The sequence below is a fragment of the Lolium rigidum genome, chromosome 2, assembly GCF_022539505.1.
Source record: "Lolium rigidum isolate FL_2022 chromosome 2, APGP_CSIRO_Lrig_0.1, whole genome shotgun sequence".
Taxonomy (NCBI): domain Eukaryota; kingdom Viridiplantae; phylum Streptophyta; class Magnoliopsida; order Poales; family Poaceae; genus Lolium; species Lolium rigidum.
In genome coordinates this window covers 39,114,078-39,133,113 of record NC_061509.1, presented here as the reverse complement: position 1 = coordinate 39,133,113, position 19,036 = coordinate 39,114,078, and the positions used below count along the sequence as shown (strand labels likewise).

The 19,036-nt window shown below is 46.5% G+C and overlaps 1 protein-coding gene across 1 annotated transcript; it reads left to right on the top strand.

Annotated features, from left to right (window-relative positions):
• The first annotated feature begins 4,348 nt into the window (after nucleotides 1–4,348).
• Nucleotides 4,349–8,110, top strand: LOC124689548 (autophagy protein 5-like). Its single transcript, XM_047223062.1, has 8 exons — nucleotides 4,349–4,492; nucleotides 5,390–5,514; nucleotides 5,639–5,705; nucleotides 6,267–6,356; nucleotides 6,433–6,520; nucleotides 6,702–6,839; nucleotides 7,017–7,148; nucleotides 7,594–8,110. Exons 1-8 carry the CDS (start codon nucleotides 4,349–4,351, stop codon nucleotides 7,926–7,928), a joined length of 1,119 nt encoding a protein of 372 aa, XP_047079018.1. The 3' UTR covers nucleotides 7,929–8,110.
• The last annotated feature ends 10,926 nt before the right edge of the window (nucleotides 8,111–19,036 follow it).

The window sequence follows — 19,036 nt, the reverse complement described above, 5'->3', positions numbered from 1 at the left end:
GCGCGGGCCCGGCCGTGCCGCGCCGCCATGTGGTGTGGTGGCCCTCTCGGCCCGTCTCCGACTCTTCTTCGGTGTTCGGATGCTTCCGGAAAAATAGGAGGTTTGGTCTTCGTTTCGTCGAATTCCGAGAATATTGCCCGAACAGCCTTTCTCGGGAACCAAAAACAAGCACAGAAACGTGAACCGGCACCGTGGCATCTTGTTAATAGGTTAGTTCCGGAAAATGCATGAAATCATCATAAAGTGCAAGCAAAACATGTAAGTATTGTCATAAAACAAGCGTGGAACGACAGAAATTATGGATACGTCGGGGACGTATCACACAACAATGCAATAAAATAAGATAAGGAGAGGTTGCTACAGTATTAACAACTTCCAAGACTCAAATATAAAACAAAAGTGTTGTAGTAAAATAAAGACATGGGTTATCTCCCAAGAAGTGCTTTCTTTATAGCCATTAAGATGGGCTCAGCAATTTTAATGATGCACTCGCAAGAAATAAGAGTTGAAGCAAAAGAGGGCATCAAAAAGCAAATTCAAAACAAATTTAAGCCTAACATGCTTCCTATGCATAGGAATCTTGTAAATAAACAAGTTCATGAAGAGCAAAGTAACAAGCATAGGAAGATAAAACCAGTGTAACTTCAAAAATTTCAGCATATAGAGAGGTGTTTTAGTAACATGAAAATTTCTACAACCATATTTTCCTCTCTCATAATAATTTTCAGAGGCATCATGAACAAACTCAACAATATAAGTATCACATAAAGCATTCTTATTCACATGCATAAAAGTATCATTACTCTCCACATAAGCATAATCAATTTTATTAGTTGTAGTGGGAGCAAATTCAACAAAGTAGCTATCATTATTATTCTTATCATCAAATATAGGATACATATTGTAATCATAATTAAACTTATCCTCCATAGTAGGCGGCACCAAAAGACCACTATCATTATAATCATCATAAATAGGAGGCAAAGTATCTTCAAAGTAAATTTTCTCCTCAATGCTTGGGGGACTAAAAATATCATGCTCATCAAAGCCAGCTTCCCCAAGCTTAGAATTTTCCATATCATTAGCAACATTGGTGTTCAAAGTGTTCATACTAATATGTTCCATAGGTTTTTTAATTTTCGCATCAAACCATCCATGTCTTAAATCAGGAAATAGGATAAGAAGCTATTGTTGTCCATTATGCCTAACTAGTGTAAACAAGAAACAAAAAGATGCAATTGCAGGATCTAAAGGAAATAGCTTCGAACACTCACACAATGGCGCCAGAAGAGTACTTTACCTGGGACCGAAGTATGAGAGCCTTTTACCTTTCCTCCCCGGCAACGGCGCCAGAAAAGTGCTTGATGTCTACGGGTGCTTCTATTATTGTAGACAGTGTTGGGCCTCCAAGAGCAGAGGTTTGTAGAACAGCAGCAAGTTTCCCTTAAGTGGATCACCCAAGGTTTATCGAACTCGTGGAGGAAGAGGTCAAAGATATCCCTCTCATGCAACCCCGCAACCGCAAAGTAAGAAGTCTCTTGTGTCCCCAACACACCTAATAGGTGCACTAGTTCGGCGAAGAGATAGTGAAATACAAGTGGTATGAATGAATATGAGCGATGAGTAACGGCGCCGAAAAAGTGCTTGTCTGGCGTGCGATTGATGGTAGTAATATTGCAGGAAGTAAACATGCAAGAGAACAAGAAACAAGCGGCGATAGCGATATTTAGGAACAAGGCCTAGGGATCATACTTTCACTAGTGGACACTCTCAACATTGATCACATAACAGAATAAATAGATAGATGCTAGACTCTACACCCTCTTGTTGGATGATGAACACCACTAACTCGTGTAGGATTACACGAACCCTCAATGGCTGGAGTTAACAAGCTCCACAATATTCAATGTTCATATTTAAATAACCTTAGAGTGCATGACAGATCAACATAACCAAACCAAGTACTAACATAGCATGCACACTGTCACCTTCACACTACGAAAGGAGGAATAGATCACATCAATACTATCATAGCAATAGTTAACTTCATAATCTACAAGAGATCACAATCATAGCCTACGCCAAGTACTACACGACGCACACAACTGTCACCATTACACCGTGCAGGAGGAATAAACTACTTTAATAACATCACTAGAGTAGCACACAGATAAATTGTGATACAAAACACATTGCAATCATAAAGGGATATAAATAAGCACTTCACTATGCCATTCATAACAGCGAATAAGTATTCTGTGAAATATAGCCTAAGAGACCCACACGGTGCACACACTGTCACCTTTACACACGTGGGACAAGGAGTCTCCGGAGATCACATAAGTAAAACCCACTTGACTAGCATAATGACATCTAGATTACAAGCATCATCATATGAATCTCAATCATGTAAGGCAGCTCATGAGATTATTGTATTGAAGTACATAGGAGAGAGATGAACCACATAGCTACCGGTACAGCCCCGAGCCTCGATGGAGAACTACTCCCTCCTCATGGGAGACAAGCAGCATTGATGAAGATGGCGGTGGTGTCGATGGAGAAGCCTTCCGGGGCACTTCCCCGTCCCGGCGGCGTGCCGGAACAGAGACTCCTGTCTCCCAGATCTTGGCTTCGCGATGGCGGCGGCTCTGGAAGGTTTTCTCTGGTTTCGTCGAACGTAATAGGGTTTTAGCGACGGAGACTTTAAGTAGGCGGAAGGGCAAGGTCGGTGGAGTCCTGGTGGGGCCACACACTAGGCCGGCGCGGCCAGGGCTTGGGCCGCGCCGCCCTACTGTGTCCCCACCTCGTGGCCCCACTTCGTTTCCCCTTCGGACTTCTAGAAGCTTCGTGGAAAAATAGGACCCTGGGCGTTGATTTCGTCCGATTCCGAGAATATTTCCTTACTAGGATTTCGAAACCAAAAACAGCAGAAAACAAAGAATCGGCACTTCGGCATCTCGTCAATAGGTTAGTTCCGGAAAACGCATAATTATGACATATAATGTGTATAAAACATGTAGATATCATCAATAATGTAGCATGGAACATAAGAAATTATAGATACGTTTGAGACGGATCAGGGAATATCTTCAGGGTGAAAACCTAAGACCTTTGGTCGGCGACGACGGCGTTGGTGCACTGCTTCCTTCTTGGAGGCGTCGCTTTTGGAGAGTATGTACTTCAGGTGTTGTCACGGTGGTGGTTGTATTGCTGTTGTTAGGTCTAGAAAGCTGTAGCGGGATTTTATTTTTTAGTTTTCTTTACTCTTTTTTGGCTGTGTGCATCCGTACTGCCATTAGGGTGTGGCGTTGTTGCATAGACTGAGTGTAATTGGTATCTTTTGATATTAATATATTCCCTTTATCGAAAAAAAGAGATCCAGGTTACGTTTGGTTGATGCTTGAATTCGCCCCACCATTTTTTCGGCAGCACATGATTTGTTGGTGCTTGTTTGGTTGGCTACCAATATTTTGGTTGCCTAAACCTTGATAACTTTTTGGCTACAATGTGGTTTAGGAATCTCTAACCAATATTTTGGCTAGTTGGTTGCCAAAAATTTGGTAAGGCAATGCTATGACAAGAAGCAAACCTATCTCTAAGCATTGATATTTCCCTAGGACTTCTTACAGTTGAATGTGATGCTATTCCAACACTTCCACGTGTGCCATGAGCATACGAGGATGATGACGTAGAATGTGGTGTCTCAGAAAATTGATACGGGAGAAATGCTGCATGGAGCTGAAGAATGATGGCGCCGAGGAGAATGATCTATCGACTAAGGCTTAGTAAACGACATTCCCATGGGCACACAAACATGTGACGCTCAAGGCTTCAAGTGAGACACGCTAAAGGAGAAGCCACGCTTGCAGAGAACGTCATAGATGTGAATCTAGGACTCGACAAGGAACGAGTTGAAGAATGGGTCAGGGTCCCCAAACTGGTATCCGAAACTCGACAAGGAAATAAGTAACTTAGATTTATCTAAATACGGATATATCTATCTAGACCTAAATAAAGTTAAGTCATTATTTCTGAAACGGAGGTTGTTATATTTGAAGGAGGTTCACTTGAGAAATTAGACTGAAATCAGACGCATCGCAATTCAGTTTTCTTAAGAAATCAGTATTTGCAGGTCAAAAAAAAAAAAAATCAGTATTTGGAATCTGACTCCAACATCGTCAACTAGGAGACCCTTTGTGCTTTGTCAGACTCCAACTCCTCTGCAAGCAATCGAAACAAGTTAGCAGCAGCGGAAGCACAAAAGGAAGCAGATTTAGCGTCGTGCCCACCCACCCCCAAGCCTCTCGCCGGCGAGCTCGCTCCGACCGAGATATACGCGCCGGCGGCAATGGCGGCGTTGGCGCGCGACGTCGGCGACGCGGCGGCGTGGTCGGGGGAGGCGGCGCGGCGGGTCTGGGGCGGCGCCATACCGCTGCACGTCCACCTCCACGACGCCGACGTCACCGCGCTCCCACCGCCCCCGCCCTTCCTGGTAACCCCTCTTCGCTCCCCTCCGCGCCCTCTCAATCGACGACGCGCGCAGCGCAGGATCGTCAAATTCTTGCCTGCCGATATCACGATTACGATCTTAGGGGCTCGTACCTCAGATTGCCTGCTGTTTTAGGGTTCGCAGACTCTTAATCAGACCCTTGCTCAAGATTCTCGAAGGTCTTCTGGACTAGTGGGAGCTCCGTCTGCTTGTCCCCAAATAATTTTAAGAGAAACACTGACACAATTTGCGATGTGATTAGTTTAGCAAGGTATGAGTCGTGACATGGACATATGAGTGGAGTTGATTCTGCTCCGGTTCGTCATGAACATGAAGCTCTCAAACAGACTCAGAGCTTACAAGGTCTAATCTAGTATATCCCACATCTCGTTTATGTAAGAAGCTAAATTTGTTGCCCGCCGACATGCCCACACCCACACACAAAATAAAGTCAATATATGTTTGATATGATGATGATATGTATACAAAATTCAGCGCACAGCTGTGAGAACACAATTAATTCTTGTGTTTCACTTTCGCATTGATTTGTGTTCTTAGATTGAAATCCAAGACGGTAGTCATATGGGAGAAAATTGCTTGTCTGTTCTGTTGGCAACTTATCTGCAAAGTGTCAGAACATGCTTTTTGTTCTTTTTTCTTATCCTCGAAGTGCAAAAATAATAATACAAGCTATACCTCTGCAAAGTGTCAGAACATGCTATATTTGATTGCTTATTTATTTTGTTGTTATTTATAATTTGAAAGGGTGTGTCTTCCTTTCCCTGCGAGTGTTCTCTGATCTCCAACTCGTTAAGATACATGATGATTGGACTATTATTTGCAATACGTCATCATCTTGTCGTTCGTTTCAGTTATGGAGCTTTATTTTTCCTTGAACAGACTTTAGGGCCAAGGATTGGGTACTTGCCTCTGCTGGTGCCCATTATAAAGGCTCATTTCAGCAGCACACTCCCGCCAGGCGTTGATACCGTTTGGTTTGAATACAAAGGACTGCCTTTAAAATGGTAACAATATGCTCTCAGCTTACCAATATAAATGATTGTCAATTGCCTTATTGTATCTTGAGAACCTGTTGTTATTGCTCTTAGTTTTAATTGCTGGCTGCTCTTTTTATTATTGCACTGTTAGGTACATACCCATTGGAGTTCTTTTCGACCTTCTTTGTGCAGAGCCTGAGAGGCCATGGAATCTAATAGTAAGGCTATAATCTTGCATATTTGTTGTTAAATATTTTGGTTTGCTGTAAATATTTACATGTTTGCTATCAAATGTCCCTTTTTTGATCTAGTTACTTAAGTTAGCGATTCAGCTCAGTGAAGAGCCAGTCAGATCGGTGCAAAAAGCTTTATATGCATGCTGCAAACGTTGTAAGCCCTGGCTTATTGCAATCACCAGTGCATCAGCACATGAAGGGAGCCTTAGTAAAGTAGATTTCAGGTTTACAGTGCTTTATTCTAACAGGGTACACTATTACACTTTTTTTATTTTATATCTACAATAGTTAAAGTTTCTGATAACATGAGAGCTCTATGTGGTTTTCTTGGCAACATGTTCCAGTTGGCTCTATCCACAAACTTATGCATAAAGTGGAGGGGGGATTAGTACAAACCTTTTGATCACTCATGTACATTTTGTGTTAACATCTCAGTTTGTTGGAGATATTATTAGAGATATGCTATTCTGCTCGAATGTGGTTTCCTCTGTTGAATGTTCCAGTTGTTTGCTGTCCCCACACAACTTATGCATGAATTTGTAGGTTCATTTTAGGGGATATCCTGCAGAAATATTATCACCATGTGAAGGTGAAGATAGTGTGAAGTGGAGCTACAACAATTCCCTGAAAGAGGTTTGTTTCGAGAACTAGTGTCACCCAATCCCTTCTTCCCATCTCAAACAATACTGTAATCTTTTGTCTTGTACAGGCTGCCTTTATCATAACTGGGAACAGTAAGAATGTGATGAATATGTCCCAAGCTGATCAAGCTGCTATGTGGGAATCCGTAAGGAAAGGTATGCTCTCCAGAAACTATATACTTTTATAGTGGGTCTCATGAGCCTGATATGATGGTTGCTCAGAAATTGGGGCATCACACCCTCTAACTACCAGTAGTTGACTAGTTCTACTAGCTGTCGATGATCCATTCTTTGATACATGGAATATCTTCTCTCTGACTACAAATGTATTATTCAGGTGACATGGATAGTTATACGAATATCTCCACCAGGCTTAAGCTTGGACTGTTTGAAGAGGATTGGTCAGTAGCAACTTCCTCAGCAGAGCGTCAACAAGGTTCTGATGAGCCTGAATCTCCTGGATCTGTCAGACCATGTACATTCTTTTGCATCAAAATTTTCTATGTTATTTTTACTTGAACATTTCCGGACCGGAATTTTTCATATAATAGTTAACCGATGCATTATATTCAAGTTATACAATAATGGATTCGTGTCACGTTAAGAAATCTCTATCTGCTCTAATAGCTCTTATCGATTAATACCTGGTTAGGCAGGGTCCCTGTTCGATTATACGTGCGCAGAGTTCAAGAAGACCTTGAGTATTTAGAGGATGCAATAGCTGTCAGTGACTGGGAAAGTGTATCCTATATAAACCGGCCATTCGAGATCCGGAAGGAAGAAGGTATGTAGCTCTGTCGTGAACAATTATGTTATCGTTGAGTGCATGTACATAAATTTTGTGATACTATCTTGTTAATGATTGCGGTGCACACTATCATTTGCACGCGTTGAGGGTGTTCATCTGCCTCTAGCTAGAAATTGTAATTACCAAACTTGCAGCAGTGATATGCTCTATTTTGCTTTCATCTTTTCTGCCTTTCCCCTGAAAAGTGGTACAGGGATGCAACTTAACTCTCTTCTTTGAAAAATATTTCAAGAAGGCCATTGTAAACAAGATTTTCCTTTGTATTTTAATGACCCCTGAAACGTTACAAACTACACATTGCAATATATACTAGTATGACGTTTCTTACCAATTGTTGGCTGTTCACATCCTGTGTTTCATGAATCATGATGTTCTATGGAGCTGCGACACTTAATTTTCTTCAATTCGCTCTGTTTCGCAGGTAAAAGCTACATCACCCTGGCACGTGCTTTGGAAACGTTGCTACCAGAGTTCTTCAGCTCGAAGCCCGCCGCTGACACTCAACCTGTGGAGACAGCAGACTCGCCAGCTGACGATTCAGACACCACTCCAAGGACTCCTCGTGACAGAGACCCAGCTCCAGCAAGCCAGCGAGGGGCTGATTTGACCAAGAACGCCACTGAGGTGAAGCTGGTGAGGGTGCAAGGTATCGATCTCCAAAACAACATGGACGTACCGTTCCTCTGGATGGCCAACTACCTCAAGAACCCCGAATGCTACCTCCATGTCTGTGTGTATGTTGGTGCAGGAATCTGAAAACTGGGACTGTAGATGAAAGGTTAGAGATACCTTAGGGGAGTGCCTCCCGGACCTGGGATGGCCTGCTTGTCTCTGAAAACTGGGGCTGTAGATGAAAGGTTAGACATACCTTAGGGGAGTGCCTCCCGGACCTGGGATGGACTGGTTGTCTTGTGTTCTTTGGTTAGACTGTACTAAGGTGTTTTTTCTTCGTTTGTACAGATGGTAAAATCCTTATCATTTCGGTATGTGGATGTAAGATCCATTGGTGATTGATGGAAGGATGTTTTGTTTTGAGATTCATGCTGAGGGAAGTTAGGAAGGAGCACTTTTTCCATGCATTATAATGTTATATATATACACTAAAGTTATATATCAACCTCTGAAACCAGGTGCTTTATCTGTCAATCTGAAAAGCTAGTATTGGAAATTGATCCCATTAGGCCATTATCCGGCTGATTGTAAAAAAAAGGCCATTATCTGGCTGATCAGATGACGATTTGATGGGCGGGGCAATGGGATCCTTTTCCTAAAAAAAAAATAGTCCTACAATTTTTTTTAGCGAATTGGTCGGCTGGGTCTCAATGCTGCATCCAGGGAACTGCTCCCTTAAGGTAGAAAAAAGAATATTTTTTTCCCCTGAACCGTTTTTCTAGGGTTTGGAGTGGAGAGGCGGCGCACAGGCGATTTCCAATCTCTGGGGCGCGATCGACGTTCTTTCCGGCACGCGGGGAGCGGGTTTCTTCGTGATGGCGGAGCGGGAGCACGGAGCTTCGAGAGGGGATCTCCCACGGGGAGGTTTGTCGAGGGGTGGGGGCTCGGGCCTTGCTGAGAAGCTCGATTCGCTCACCCTTACGGAGGAGGAACAGAAGGTAATTGTGATGGATGACCGCGAAGAGGATCAGAGTGAAGCGGCTTTTGCGATCGCTGGTAAAGTTCTTGTCGCCAATGAATTTCACATCCAGACGATCGAAAGTGCACTGCGCCCAGCTTGGGGCAATCCACTAGGTCTCAAGTTTCAATCTCATGGAAAAAATATTTTTGTGGCTACCCTGGAATCAAAGCGAGATGTGGATCGTATCTGGGAGGGAGCACCATGGATGGTTGGTTTTCATGCAGTCATATTAGAAAATTTCGATCGATGCATGCGGCCACGTGAAGTTGTTTTCGGTAGAATGCCGATCTGGGTAAGATGCCATGACCTGCCATTCAATTGGCTGAACAAGGAGAGAGCTGAGTTTGTGGCCAGCCAGATTGGAGATTTTATCAAGCTAGACCAAGGGGGTACAAACCGTGGATGGGGACAGAGTATGAGGGCAAAGGTCTGGATTGACATCAACAAACCACTACGGCGTGTTCTAAGTTTTAACTCTTTGAAGAGAGGAAAGATTGATACGTACGAGGTTCAGTATGAGAGGTTGCCTTACTTCTGTTTTGCGTGTGGTGTGCTTGGGCACTCGGACACGTTCTGCAACAATCCTCTGCCTCGGAAGGAGGATGGATCATGGGAATATGACTCGTCTATCAGATTTCAAGAGATCAGGAAGAAGAAACCTCAGCCTACACCTGTTATGAAGCAAGATCCAGTTGCAAAACCACCAAGGATAGTGGTTAGACCTACCTGGCAGGCGAAGGCTGGACAGGAACAAGGTGGTCTGGTTAAAGGGGGCCCAAGTATCAATGCTAATACGGGCAAGGTTAAGCAGGCTGTATTCCAGTTTGATGCGCAAACATCAGGGAATTATGTGGAGAAGCCTAAGGCACAAAGAACCTTGGATTTGTCGGGTTTGCCAGGGGATGCGGCAGCCTTGGCATTATTGCAGGCTAATGAGGAATCTCAAGGCACTAAGAGGACTGCGATCCTAAGTTCCCCGAGTAAAGTTGGCGAGGTTCGTGATCCAAAGAAAACCAAGACGGATGGGGAAGTGTCTGAGGAGGAAGACGATATGGCGGCGGCTGCTGGGCAGCCCCGCCCGGATCAATGATTTGCTTGAGCTGCAACTGTCGGGGGCTTGGGAACCAACCGACAGTGAGAGAGCTTCGCAATGTGGTGAAGCGGGAAGATCCCACCCTGCTCTTTGTTATGGAGACGAAGATCAGTGGTAAAAGGGTGGAGAAGATGGCAAATGCTCTTGGTTTTGGAGGGTGTTATGCAGTTGATAGTGTTGGCTTAAGTGGGGGCATTGGGCTGTTTTGGAAGAAGGAGGCCAGTGTTGAAGTAAAAAGCTACAATCAAAACCATATTGATGTGATAGTCAAGGCTGTGGGAGATGATGTGAGGCCGTGGCGTTTTACAGGCTTTTATGGCGAGCCGAGAAAGGAGGATAGACATGTCAGTTGGACTCTATTACGACGGCTAGCTAATGCGTTAGACTATCCGTGGTTGTGTTTGGGAGATTTTAATGAAACATTGTATGGAAGTGAGCATTTTAGCGTCTCGGAACGATCGGAGCCTCATATGAGGGCGTTTCGAGAGTGCATTGACGATTGCAGTTTGGTGGATCTAGGCTGGAATGGAGCCCCTTACACGTGGGATAATAGGCAAGATGGGGAAGCAAATGTTAAATCAAGAATTGATCGGGGCTTGGGCAATCAAAAATTATATGATGAATTTGCTGTACCGAGAGTTCAACATATTAATATGGTGGAATCTGATCATTGTGCTTTGTTGATTAGGATGCAGCGGAAGGATCAGATTAGCATCAAGAAAAATAATCATTGTTTTCGCTATGAGAATGTCTGGCAAACCCACTCCGAATATGACCAGCAAGTTCAGAAACTCTGGGAAGAGAAGAGTGGGGGAGGTGGCCTGGAAGGAGTTATTCGTACCCTCAAAAGCATACAAGGCGACCTAGACAAGTGGGGTCGTGAAAAATTTGGAAATTTCAAAGTCAAATTGACAGGGCTGAGAAAACGCCTGGATAAAATTCGTTTGAATTCTATGGGCCGGGGGCCATCGAAGGATGAGCGAGACCTTATGGGGCAGATTAATAAGGTTCTTCTTGAGGAGGAAATTTGGATAAAACAGAGGTCTAGGGGTCAATGGTTAAAGGAAGGTGATAGGAACTCCTCCTATTTCCATGCACAGGCAGCTAGCAGGAAGAGGATGAATAAGATTTCTTCGCTGGTGAGGGAGGATGGTTCTGTTTGTACGGACAAGGAAGACATTCATACTGAGGTACAAGAGTTCTATAAACACTTGTATGCCTCTCAAGGAGTTCCTAATATGGAGCCACTGTTGCACTTTGTTCAAGAAAAAGTGAATGAGGATATGAGGAGTTTTTTGGACCGGCCGTTTACGGAGGAGGAAGTGCGGATTGCTCTCTTTCAAATGCATCCGTCAAAGGCACCAGGGGTGGATGGCTTTACAGCCGGATTTTTTCAGCGCCACTGGGACCTTGTCAAACCGGTTGTGGTGCCTGCAGTGTTGCAATTTTTGAGTGGTGGAGACCTGCCAGATGACCTAAATGATACAGCTATTGTGTTAATACCGAAGGTTAGGAATCCCCAGTCGATCAAGCAATATAGACCGATTTCTTTATGTACTGTGATCTATAAGCTGTGCACAAAAGTAATAGCTCTCCGCTTAAGACCGGTGCTGGAAGATACGATCAGTCAGGAGCAAAGCGCTTTTGTTCCAGGGCGACTGATAACGGATAATGCTCTAGTAGCATTTGAGTGTGTGCATACGATGAGAAGAAGGAAGAAGGCAAAGAAAGGAGTTTGTGCGGTTAAATTGGATATGATGAAGGCTTATGATAGAGTGGAGTGGCCTTTTATTGCTGCTATTATGCGAAAACTCGGTTTCTCAGAAAATATGGTGAATCTTATTATGAAGTGTGTCTCTTCTGTGCGGTTCTCAGTCAAAGTAAATGGGGAATTATTACCACACTTCTTCCCCACTCGAGGTATACGGCAGGGGGACCCAGTCTCGCCCTATTTGTTCTTGATGTGTGCAGAAGGTCTATCGGCGCTTCTGAACAACTACACGGGAGGTTTTGTTGATCGGGGTATAAGAGTGTGTCACCGCTCGCCTTGGATCACACACTTGCTTTTTGCTGATGATAGTCTAATTTTTATTGATGCTTCAGCACAGGGAGCTGGGAGATTAAATACCATTCTTCAAATGTATAATGAAGCTTCGGGCCAAATGGTGAATAGGGACAAAAGTTCAATCTTTTTCAGCTCAGGTATTTTGGATACAACACGGATGTTAGTCAAACAGGAGCTGGATATTATGGTGGAAGCATTTAGTGAGAAATACCTCGGTTTGCCAACTGCCGTGGGACGACTCAAAAATGAGGATTTTGATTATATTTGTGATCGTATAAGGAGCAAGATTGCTGGATGGGATCGCCTGATGTCTTATGCTGGCAAAGAGGTAATGATCAAGGCAGTTCTTCAAGCTATGCCCACTTACAGTATGAGTTGTTTTCAACTATCTAAGGGATCTATACAGAAGATTATCTCTCTGTTTGCTAGATTCTGGTGGGGTGGCTCTTTGGATAAGAAGTCCATGCATTGGCTAGCTTGGGATAAATTAGCTAGGCCAAAGAGTGGTGGTGGTTTAGGCTTCCGTGATCTTGAGCTTTTCAATATTGCCCTCTTGGGTAAACAGGGATGGAGATTGCTGACACAGCCACAATCACTGTGTGCTCAAGTGTTGCGAGGCAGGTATTATCCGAATGGAGATTTTATGACTGTTAATCCGCCAAAAACTGCTTCGCGAACTTGGAGGGCAATTTTGGCTGGTAGGAGAGCTTTGAGTGCGGGTTTGATAAAGCGAGTTGGTGATGGATCTACGGTGTCCATATGGAGGGATAAATGGATACCTGGTTTGAATGCTCGGAATCCGATGGGATCTTTGATCGACACAGACAAAGAGTGGGTTTACGAGCTTATTGATCAGGATTCAGGTGGTTGGAAGACTGAGTTGGTCCGGTCGATATTCGTGGGGCCGGATGCAGATTTGATTCTGCAGATTCCGCTTCGGCGCATTGGTGGCGAAGACTGGATTGCGTGGCATCATGAGCGGACCGGTATCTATACGGTGAGGTCTGCTTATCGAGCTCTTCTCTCGGAGAAAGAAGGAAATGTGGCACTCAACGATATGGGTGGATGTTTCTCGGGAGAAAGTGACAAATGGAAGAGATTATGGAGGCTGGATGTTCTACCACGAGTACGAGTTTTTTGGTGGCGGGTTCTCAAAGGCATTTTGCCAGATTATGCGACCCTCACCAGGCGGCATGTCAGAGTCAATAGTATGTGCGTGGTGTGTAAGTCAGCTCCAGAAACGTTATTTCATGCCTTGGTAGAATGTGGCCATGCAAGTCAATTTTGGTCTACAGCCAGGGAGATCTTGAATGTGAAATTACCAAGTTTGCACCCTTCAACTTGGATGATGGATATTCTATGTGACCCCATGTTCTCAAAGGGGGAGCGTGAGAGGATGATATCGATTATGTCGGCCATTTGGGACTCCAGGAACCGATGGACACATGATGATGAGGGGTATGACCCAAGGAAAACAAGTGGAGACGATTGCCGAAACTATGTCTTTCCTGGAAAATAAGAAAGATAAGAAGGAGAAGGTGAAGAGACCCCATGCTCTTGGCATGGACCGGAGCCGGGCATCATTAAAATTAATTGCGATGGTGCCGTTCGGGTTGAGCAAGGTTTGGCGGCGAGGAGGAGGAATAGCAAGGGATGTCGAGGGTTTTAGAGGTGCATGGTGCCGAGTCTATCAAGGTATTGTGGATCCGTTGACCATTGAGACCTTGGCTTTCGGAGATGCGTAGTTTTCGCAAAGCAAAGGAAGTTTGTGAAGGTGATGGTTGAATCAGATTGTGAGGATCTAGTTCGTCTTTGGAAGGAGCGTAAGACTCAACGTTCGAGGATAGCCCCTATCCTTAGTGAAATTAGTGAGATAGCCTCTTCTTTTGAGTTCTTTGTTTTCAATTTTGCTGGCCGGTCAGCCAATCTAGTTGCACATGAGTGTGCTCAGTACGCTTGTAATAATTTGGTAGACATCGAGTGGCTGGACCGGCCTGGCTTTCTTAGTCACAGTCCTTCGAGCTGATTGTACTTTGTCTTGAGCCCAGCAAGTTTCACGACGCACTCTTTTCCTTACCAGGGTACCTAAGGGGGCTGGAAGGTTTTTAATGAGGCGGCTTGCTGGAGTCTTTATATATGGAATTATGATCTTCAAAAAAAAAAAAAAAGGGAACTGCTCCCTTGCAACCCGTCTCCCACAATGTACTGCAAGGGGGTTGCTTCGCTGCTCACTCCCTCCATCGATTCGTCACTTAGCCGGACTCCCTTCTCCCAACCTGTTTTTCTCCATCGACATAGGCGAGGGAAACCACAAAGGTTGTGTACCGTAAAAGCAACCATGATGCAACTCGAATTTGAGATTACCCACCGAGTTGAGCCTGGGAGAGATGGTGGACCAAGTGGAACGAGTCTAAGATCGCTGGACACGGCGCTGAGACTCTGGTGAGCATTTGTTGCTGGTGAGCTTGGCCAGCGAGATCCGGGTCTAGAGACGAAGGTCTTTGATTTTCAATGTCCCAAATGTATTTTTTGACATGTTGCAACTTTATGTTTGTTTTGTTGCAAACACACGGACGTGAGGTAGCAACGTTTCCTGGTGTATTTGCAAATGTTGCCTTCTTGGTGTATTCTTTGTGAGCGAGATTTGTCGGTGAGCTCGACGGTGAGATCCGGGGTCTATAGAAAAAGTTCTTTGATTTTCGATGCCGCATATGTATTTTTTGACATGTTGCACTCTATGTGTGTTTTGCTGCGAACACCCTGACGTGAGGCAGCAATGATTCTTCGTGTATGTTTGTAATGTTTGCCTTCGTGGTGTATTCTTGGTGAGCCAGCTTTGTCGCTAGTGAGCTCGGACGGCGAGATCTGAGGTCTAGAGATGAAGGTCTTTGATTTTTGATGCCGCATATGTATTTTTGACATGTTGCAACTGTGTGTGTTTTGTTGCAAACACACGGACGTGAGGCATCAATGATTCTTGCTGTACATTGCAAATGTTGCCTTCATGCTGCAAATGTTTTTTTGGGCTGCCGCAAGCATTGAAATCCATGTTGCATACATGTGGTGATTTTTGGCTTTGACCAATGGAGATTTGTTGCACCAACATTTTTTTTGCTGCATTGGTATTATATTATTGTGATTGGTATGCCTGAAACAGCTTGTTGGAAGAAATGTGTGATGATGTTGCAAAAGTTAGTGACCCAACTGTTCGTATCCCACTAGTTTTTCCCTCGCACAAACGCCGCCTAGAAAATTTAAAACAAGAATATATCTAGGAAAGACCTTAGCATGAGGCTAAGATCTTCTTTCGTCGCAACCCGACAAAGTTGGGCAATAAGACCCTCGTCACCCTTACGTGAATCCACGTTGGCTTCCCTCGTCCACGGCACTGCCTACGCCACCAAGGGCAGTTGCGCGACAGGACAATTCAACCATGTAAGGGTGACGCTTGGTCACGTAAGGGTGACGAAAAAGGAGATCGCACCTACATCATTTCCTAACATCCCGAACTCCCATGTATGTGCTTGTACCTCAGAGTTCGACCTTCACTGTGACACCGGAACAATGCGCGGCAAGTCCGGGTGTACGGAAAGTGTTCTCAGTATAGGGTCTCATAGTGGAGTCCCCCGCGTCGTACAAAGAAAGATGTGGACCATTCTCCTTGAGAGAACATGCCACCCCCTCTAAGTATAAATAGGCACCTCTACCACTAGGGAGAGGACCAAACCAAGCCAAGCCAATCCAAGCACACGCCACAGAAAAACCAGACCAAGAAACTACAAACCTAAGGAACCATGGCGAACTAAGCCCAATTCATCCCTCTCTCGCACGAGGTGATGCGATCTTTTCCACCAATCATACACTGTTCTTAGGCGCTAACCAACTTTCCACCAGAAGCCGGCAGCACCTCACATTTTACCAGCACCTCACACATATTAATCTCATCGACTCCACCAGGAAGTAGGGTTGTTACCGGTGATCTATTCCTGGGGCTTGAACCTGTATATCTCTTGTGTACGTGAGGTTTTACCCCATCGAATCGTTGCCACAAGTCCCCCACCTACATACGAATTTATGACCGGAAATCAAAACCCCGACAGTTGGAGCGCTAGGTAGGGGCTTTGCACGCCGGGATGCACTTCGATGTGTTCTTCTTCTTCTCCGTTCTTCGCCGACAGCCACACCGCTCCAACGACCCCGACCCCCGCACTTCTAGAGAGAATGTTGCACATTCAGATTTTGGTTCACAAGGGAGCAGTGGCGGAGCCATGATCCAAAAGCTCTGATGTCAAGCTTTAAGAGTACGTGTGAAGTTTTTTTTTATAACACACTTTTTTTTTCCGATGAAAACATAACACACTTATGTAGACAGACTAAACAAGAGCACAAAAGAAAGAGAAATCTTTGATTCGTACAATTAATAAGGCACTCTCTTTTTCATGTTTTTTCTTTGATCAAGAATTACTCCAAATATATATATAATGATTTTTTGGTATAAATTAGCATCGTGAGAATGTGTTTTTCAATACGAACCAACAATACTAATTACGTATAATGTAATCAAAATTTTGTTACGGTACTTAATTTTTCGGTTAAAGTTTATCTTAGAATACGCGTGCGCCGTATTCATCGAAACGGAGCTAGTAGAACCAGAGGCCTGCTCATTCCCATGACGTCACGATCAATTAGGCTTGCAGATTGATTTGGGGATTTAAGGTCGGACGGATTAGAGCATTCCCACTCGTTTGGGCTCCCCACGTTCAAATCCGGCGAAATTTTCGTCCGGATTGGAGGAAGATTTGGCGTGGGGAGGCCCATTTTCCCAGCCGCGAGCCCAGGATGGATGCAACGTAATACGACGAATTCAGACAAAATAGGCGAATTCGTTCAAACATAAGCGAAATTTAATGATATTTAACATATAGAGGCGAGTTCGTACATAAATAGGCCGAATTCGTACATATATTTGAATTCGGCGATTGGCAAACTAATACTAAAACTAAAAGCGGCCTCCTACATGCCGAAATGGCGGTAGAAGGTCGTGTAGTCGCCGCTGTCGTCGTCGTCGCTGGAGCCGGCGTCGTCCTGGGGCGGCGGCGCCTCGTACCAGCGGCTCGTGCCCTGGCCAGCGTCGCCGGCGCGTGGAGGCGACGGCCGGTAGATGTCGTCGTCGCTGCTCTCCTCGAGCTTGATCACCTCCCTGGGCGCGGCGTTCCGCGAGGACGGCGGTGCGGCGGCGCGGGGGCGAGTTGTCGCGCGGCGGCCGGATCCAACATCCGCCGCTGCTGCTCCGCCTCCTGGCGCTCCCGGTCACGCACTGGACCACTCCGGCGCGGCGTCGATGGGGAGGCTGTTGTCGGCGGGCACCGAGGTCCTTCAGCGACACGGCGATCGCCTCCGCCACCGCGGCGTCCTCCGCGCGCTTCGCCTCCTCCTCGGCGAGCTGGTTGGCGGCGGCCGCGGCGGCCTCATTCTTCGCCGTCTTCCTCTTCCGCCGCGTTGCGGCGAGGAGGGCTGGTCGCGGATGACGAGCGCGCCGCTGCTGCGCCTCCGGTCGGCGGTGGAGACGTCGGCTCCTTCTTCACGGTGGCCGGAGACGGCCACTCCTTCTTGACGGTGGCCGGCGTCGACCCGCCGGACCTAGACGCCGATCTCGAGCCCGACGACGAAGAGGACGGCGCCATCCTCCTCGGTATCTAGGAACTACCGTGCCGGCGCGACACGGTAGCCGCCACCGGCGGCGGCATCCCCAGGACAGGGGAGTTCCCATCCTCGATGTGCGCGAGCACATTCTCGAGGGTGCGGTTGGGCGCGCTCCACCATCGGCGGCGGCCGGCGGCGTTGTTCCTTGCCGGAGGAGGAGGAGGGCCGTCGTAAGCGGCGAGTTCGCATTCGTACCTTCGCCGGAAGAACGTGATCCACGCTTCGTGGTTGTCGGGGAAGAAGCGCGGATCCGCGCGCTGCTCGTCACTGAGAGTGACGCGCACCTCCTCGATCGCCGCTTCGAGTGCGCCCCCACCCGTTGGCGGCGGCGGGATCGGCACACCGCCTGCGCTCAGCCTCCAGCCTCCCGGCGCGCGGAAGTCCGGCGGCGCAGGGTAGCCCGCCGCGTGCAGGAGTCGCCCCTCCCATTGGTGGAGAGAGCGGCGGCCGAAGCCGTTGTTGGCCGCACCGTCGTTCGCCATTGCTGGTTCCTTCGAGTTCGGGGATGATTTGGGGGAAGACGAGCGAGGAGGTGAATGCGGGGCAGCCGGGGTAGTTCGGCGATAAATAGCGGTAGGCGCGCATGAAACCGAGGCGACGACATTAACTCGCCGCGTGGAAGCTACGCGTCCAGCGAATGCTGACCGGCGGCAGGCTTTTACAGCGCGCGGAAGACGATGCGATGAGGATGACGATCGGTGTCTCTCGCCGACAAGTTGGGGCCACCAGACGCGCGGGAACGTTTCGCGCGCTTTCGTTTCGTCCGGAGTCCCCGAGCGCTCCCGGGGGGCCGGGGGTGGCGTGGGCTCGCCGGATGGATGAAGGGCCAAATCCGGACGAAAACGAGGAACCGGGGGCGCGACTGGACCGAATTACGCCGTCCGGATGGAAAAAACGCTCGTCGGGGGCCTCGACGGGGGCACGAGTGGAGATGCTCTTAGAACTTTAGGAGCCAATAGATTGAGGATTTACAGGCTACACGGGATTGCAGGAAGCTGATATGGAAGAGAGACATACGCTCCATTGAATCAGGGTAATTACTAGTTCCTCTTATGTTCGTTTTGCTAGCTCAGCTGAATAATACTCATCGCACATGATAAGTGGGCATACGTGCATGGTCATTGCTAGAGTTTTTAGCGTTTAGCAGTGGGTATGCATAGCCAGGGCTCTTGGACTTGGCAAAAACCTATGTAGTCGCTTGACTACACAGCCAGAACGTGGCTCCGCCACTGCAAGGGAGGATGGTTGCTATGGTCAATTATAAACGAGCGGGTTATTCTCTAAAGAGCTAAAATAAAAAATCTTTTCTAATACCCAGCGTAGGCATGCCCCCAGCGTATACTAAAATAGTTTCTCACAGAAGAGAGAAT

Excerpts from the sequence above, each read along its gene's own strand:
- LOC124689548 (XM_047223062.1), top strand. The coding sequence starts at position 4,349 with ATGGCGGCGTTGGCGCGCGACGTCGGCGACGCGGCGGCGTGGTCGGGG. Across the intron at positions 4,493-5,389 it reads CACCGCCCCCGCCCTTCCTG|ACTTTAGGGCCAAGGATTGG; the intron begins GTAACCCCTCTT and ends TTCCTTGAACAG. Across the intron at positions 5,515-5,638 it reads AAAGGACTGCCTTTAAAATG|GTACATACCCATTGGAGTTC; the intron begins GTAACAATATGC and ends TTGCACTGTTAG.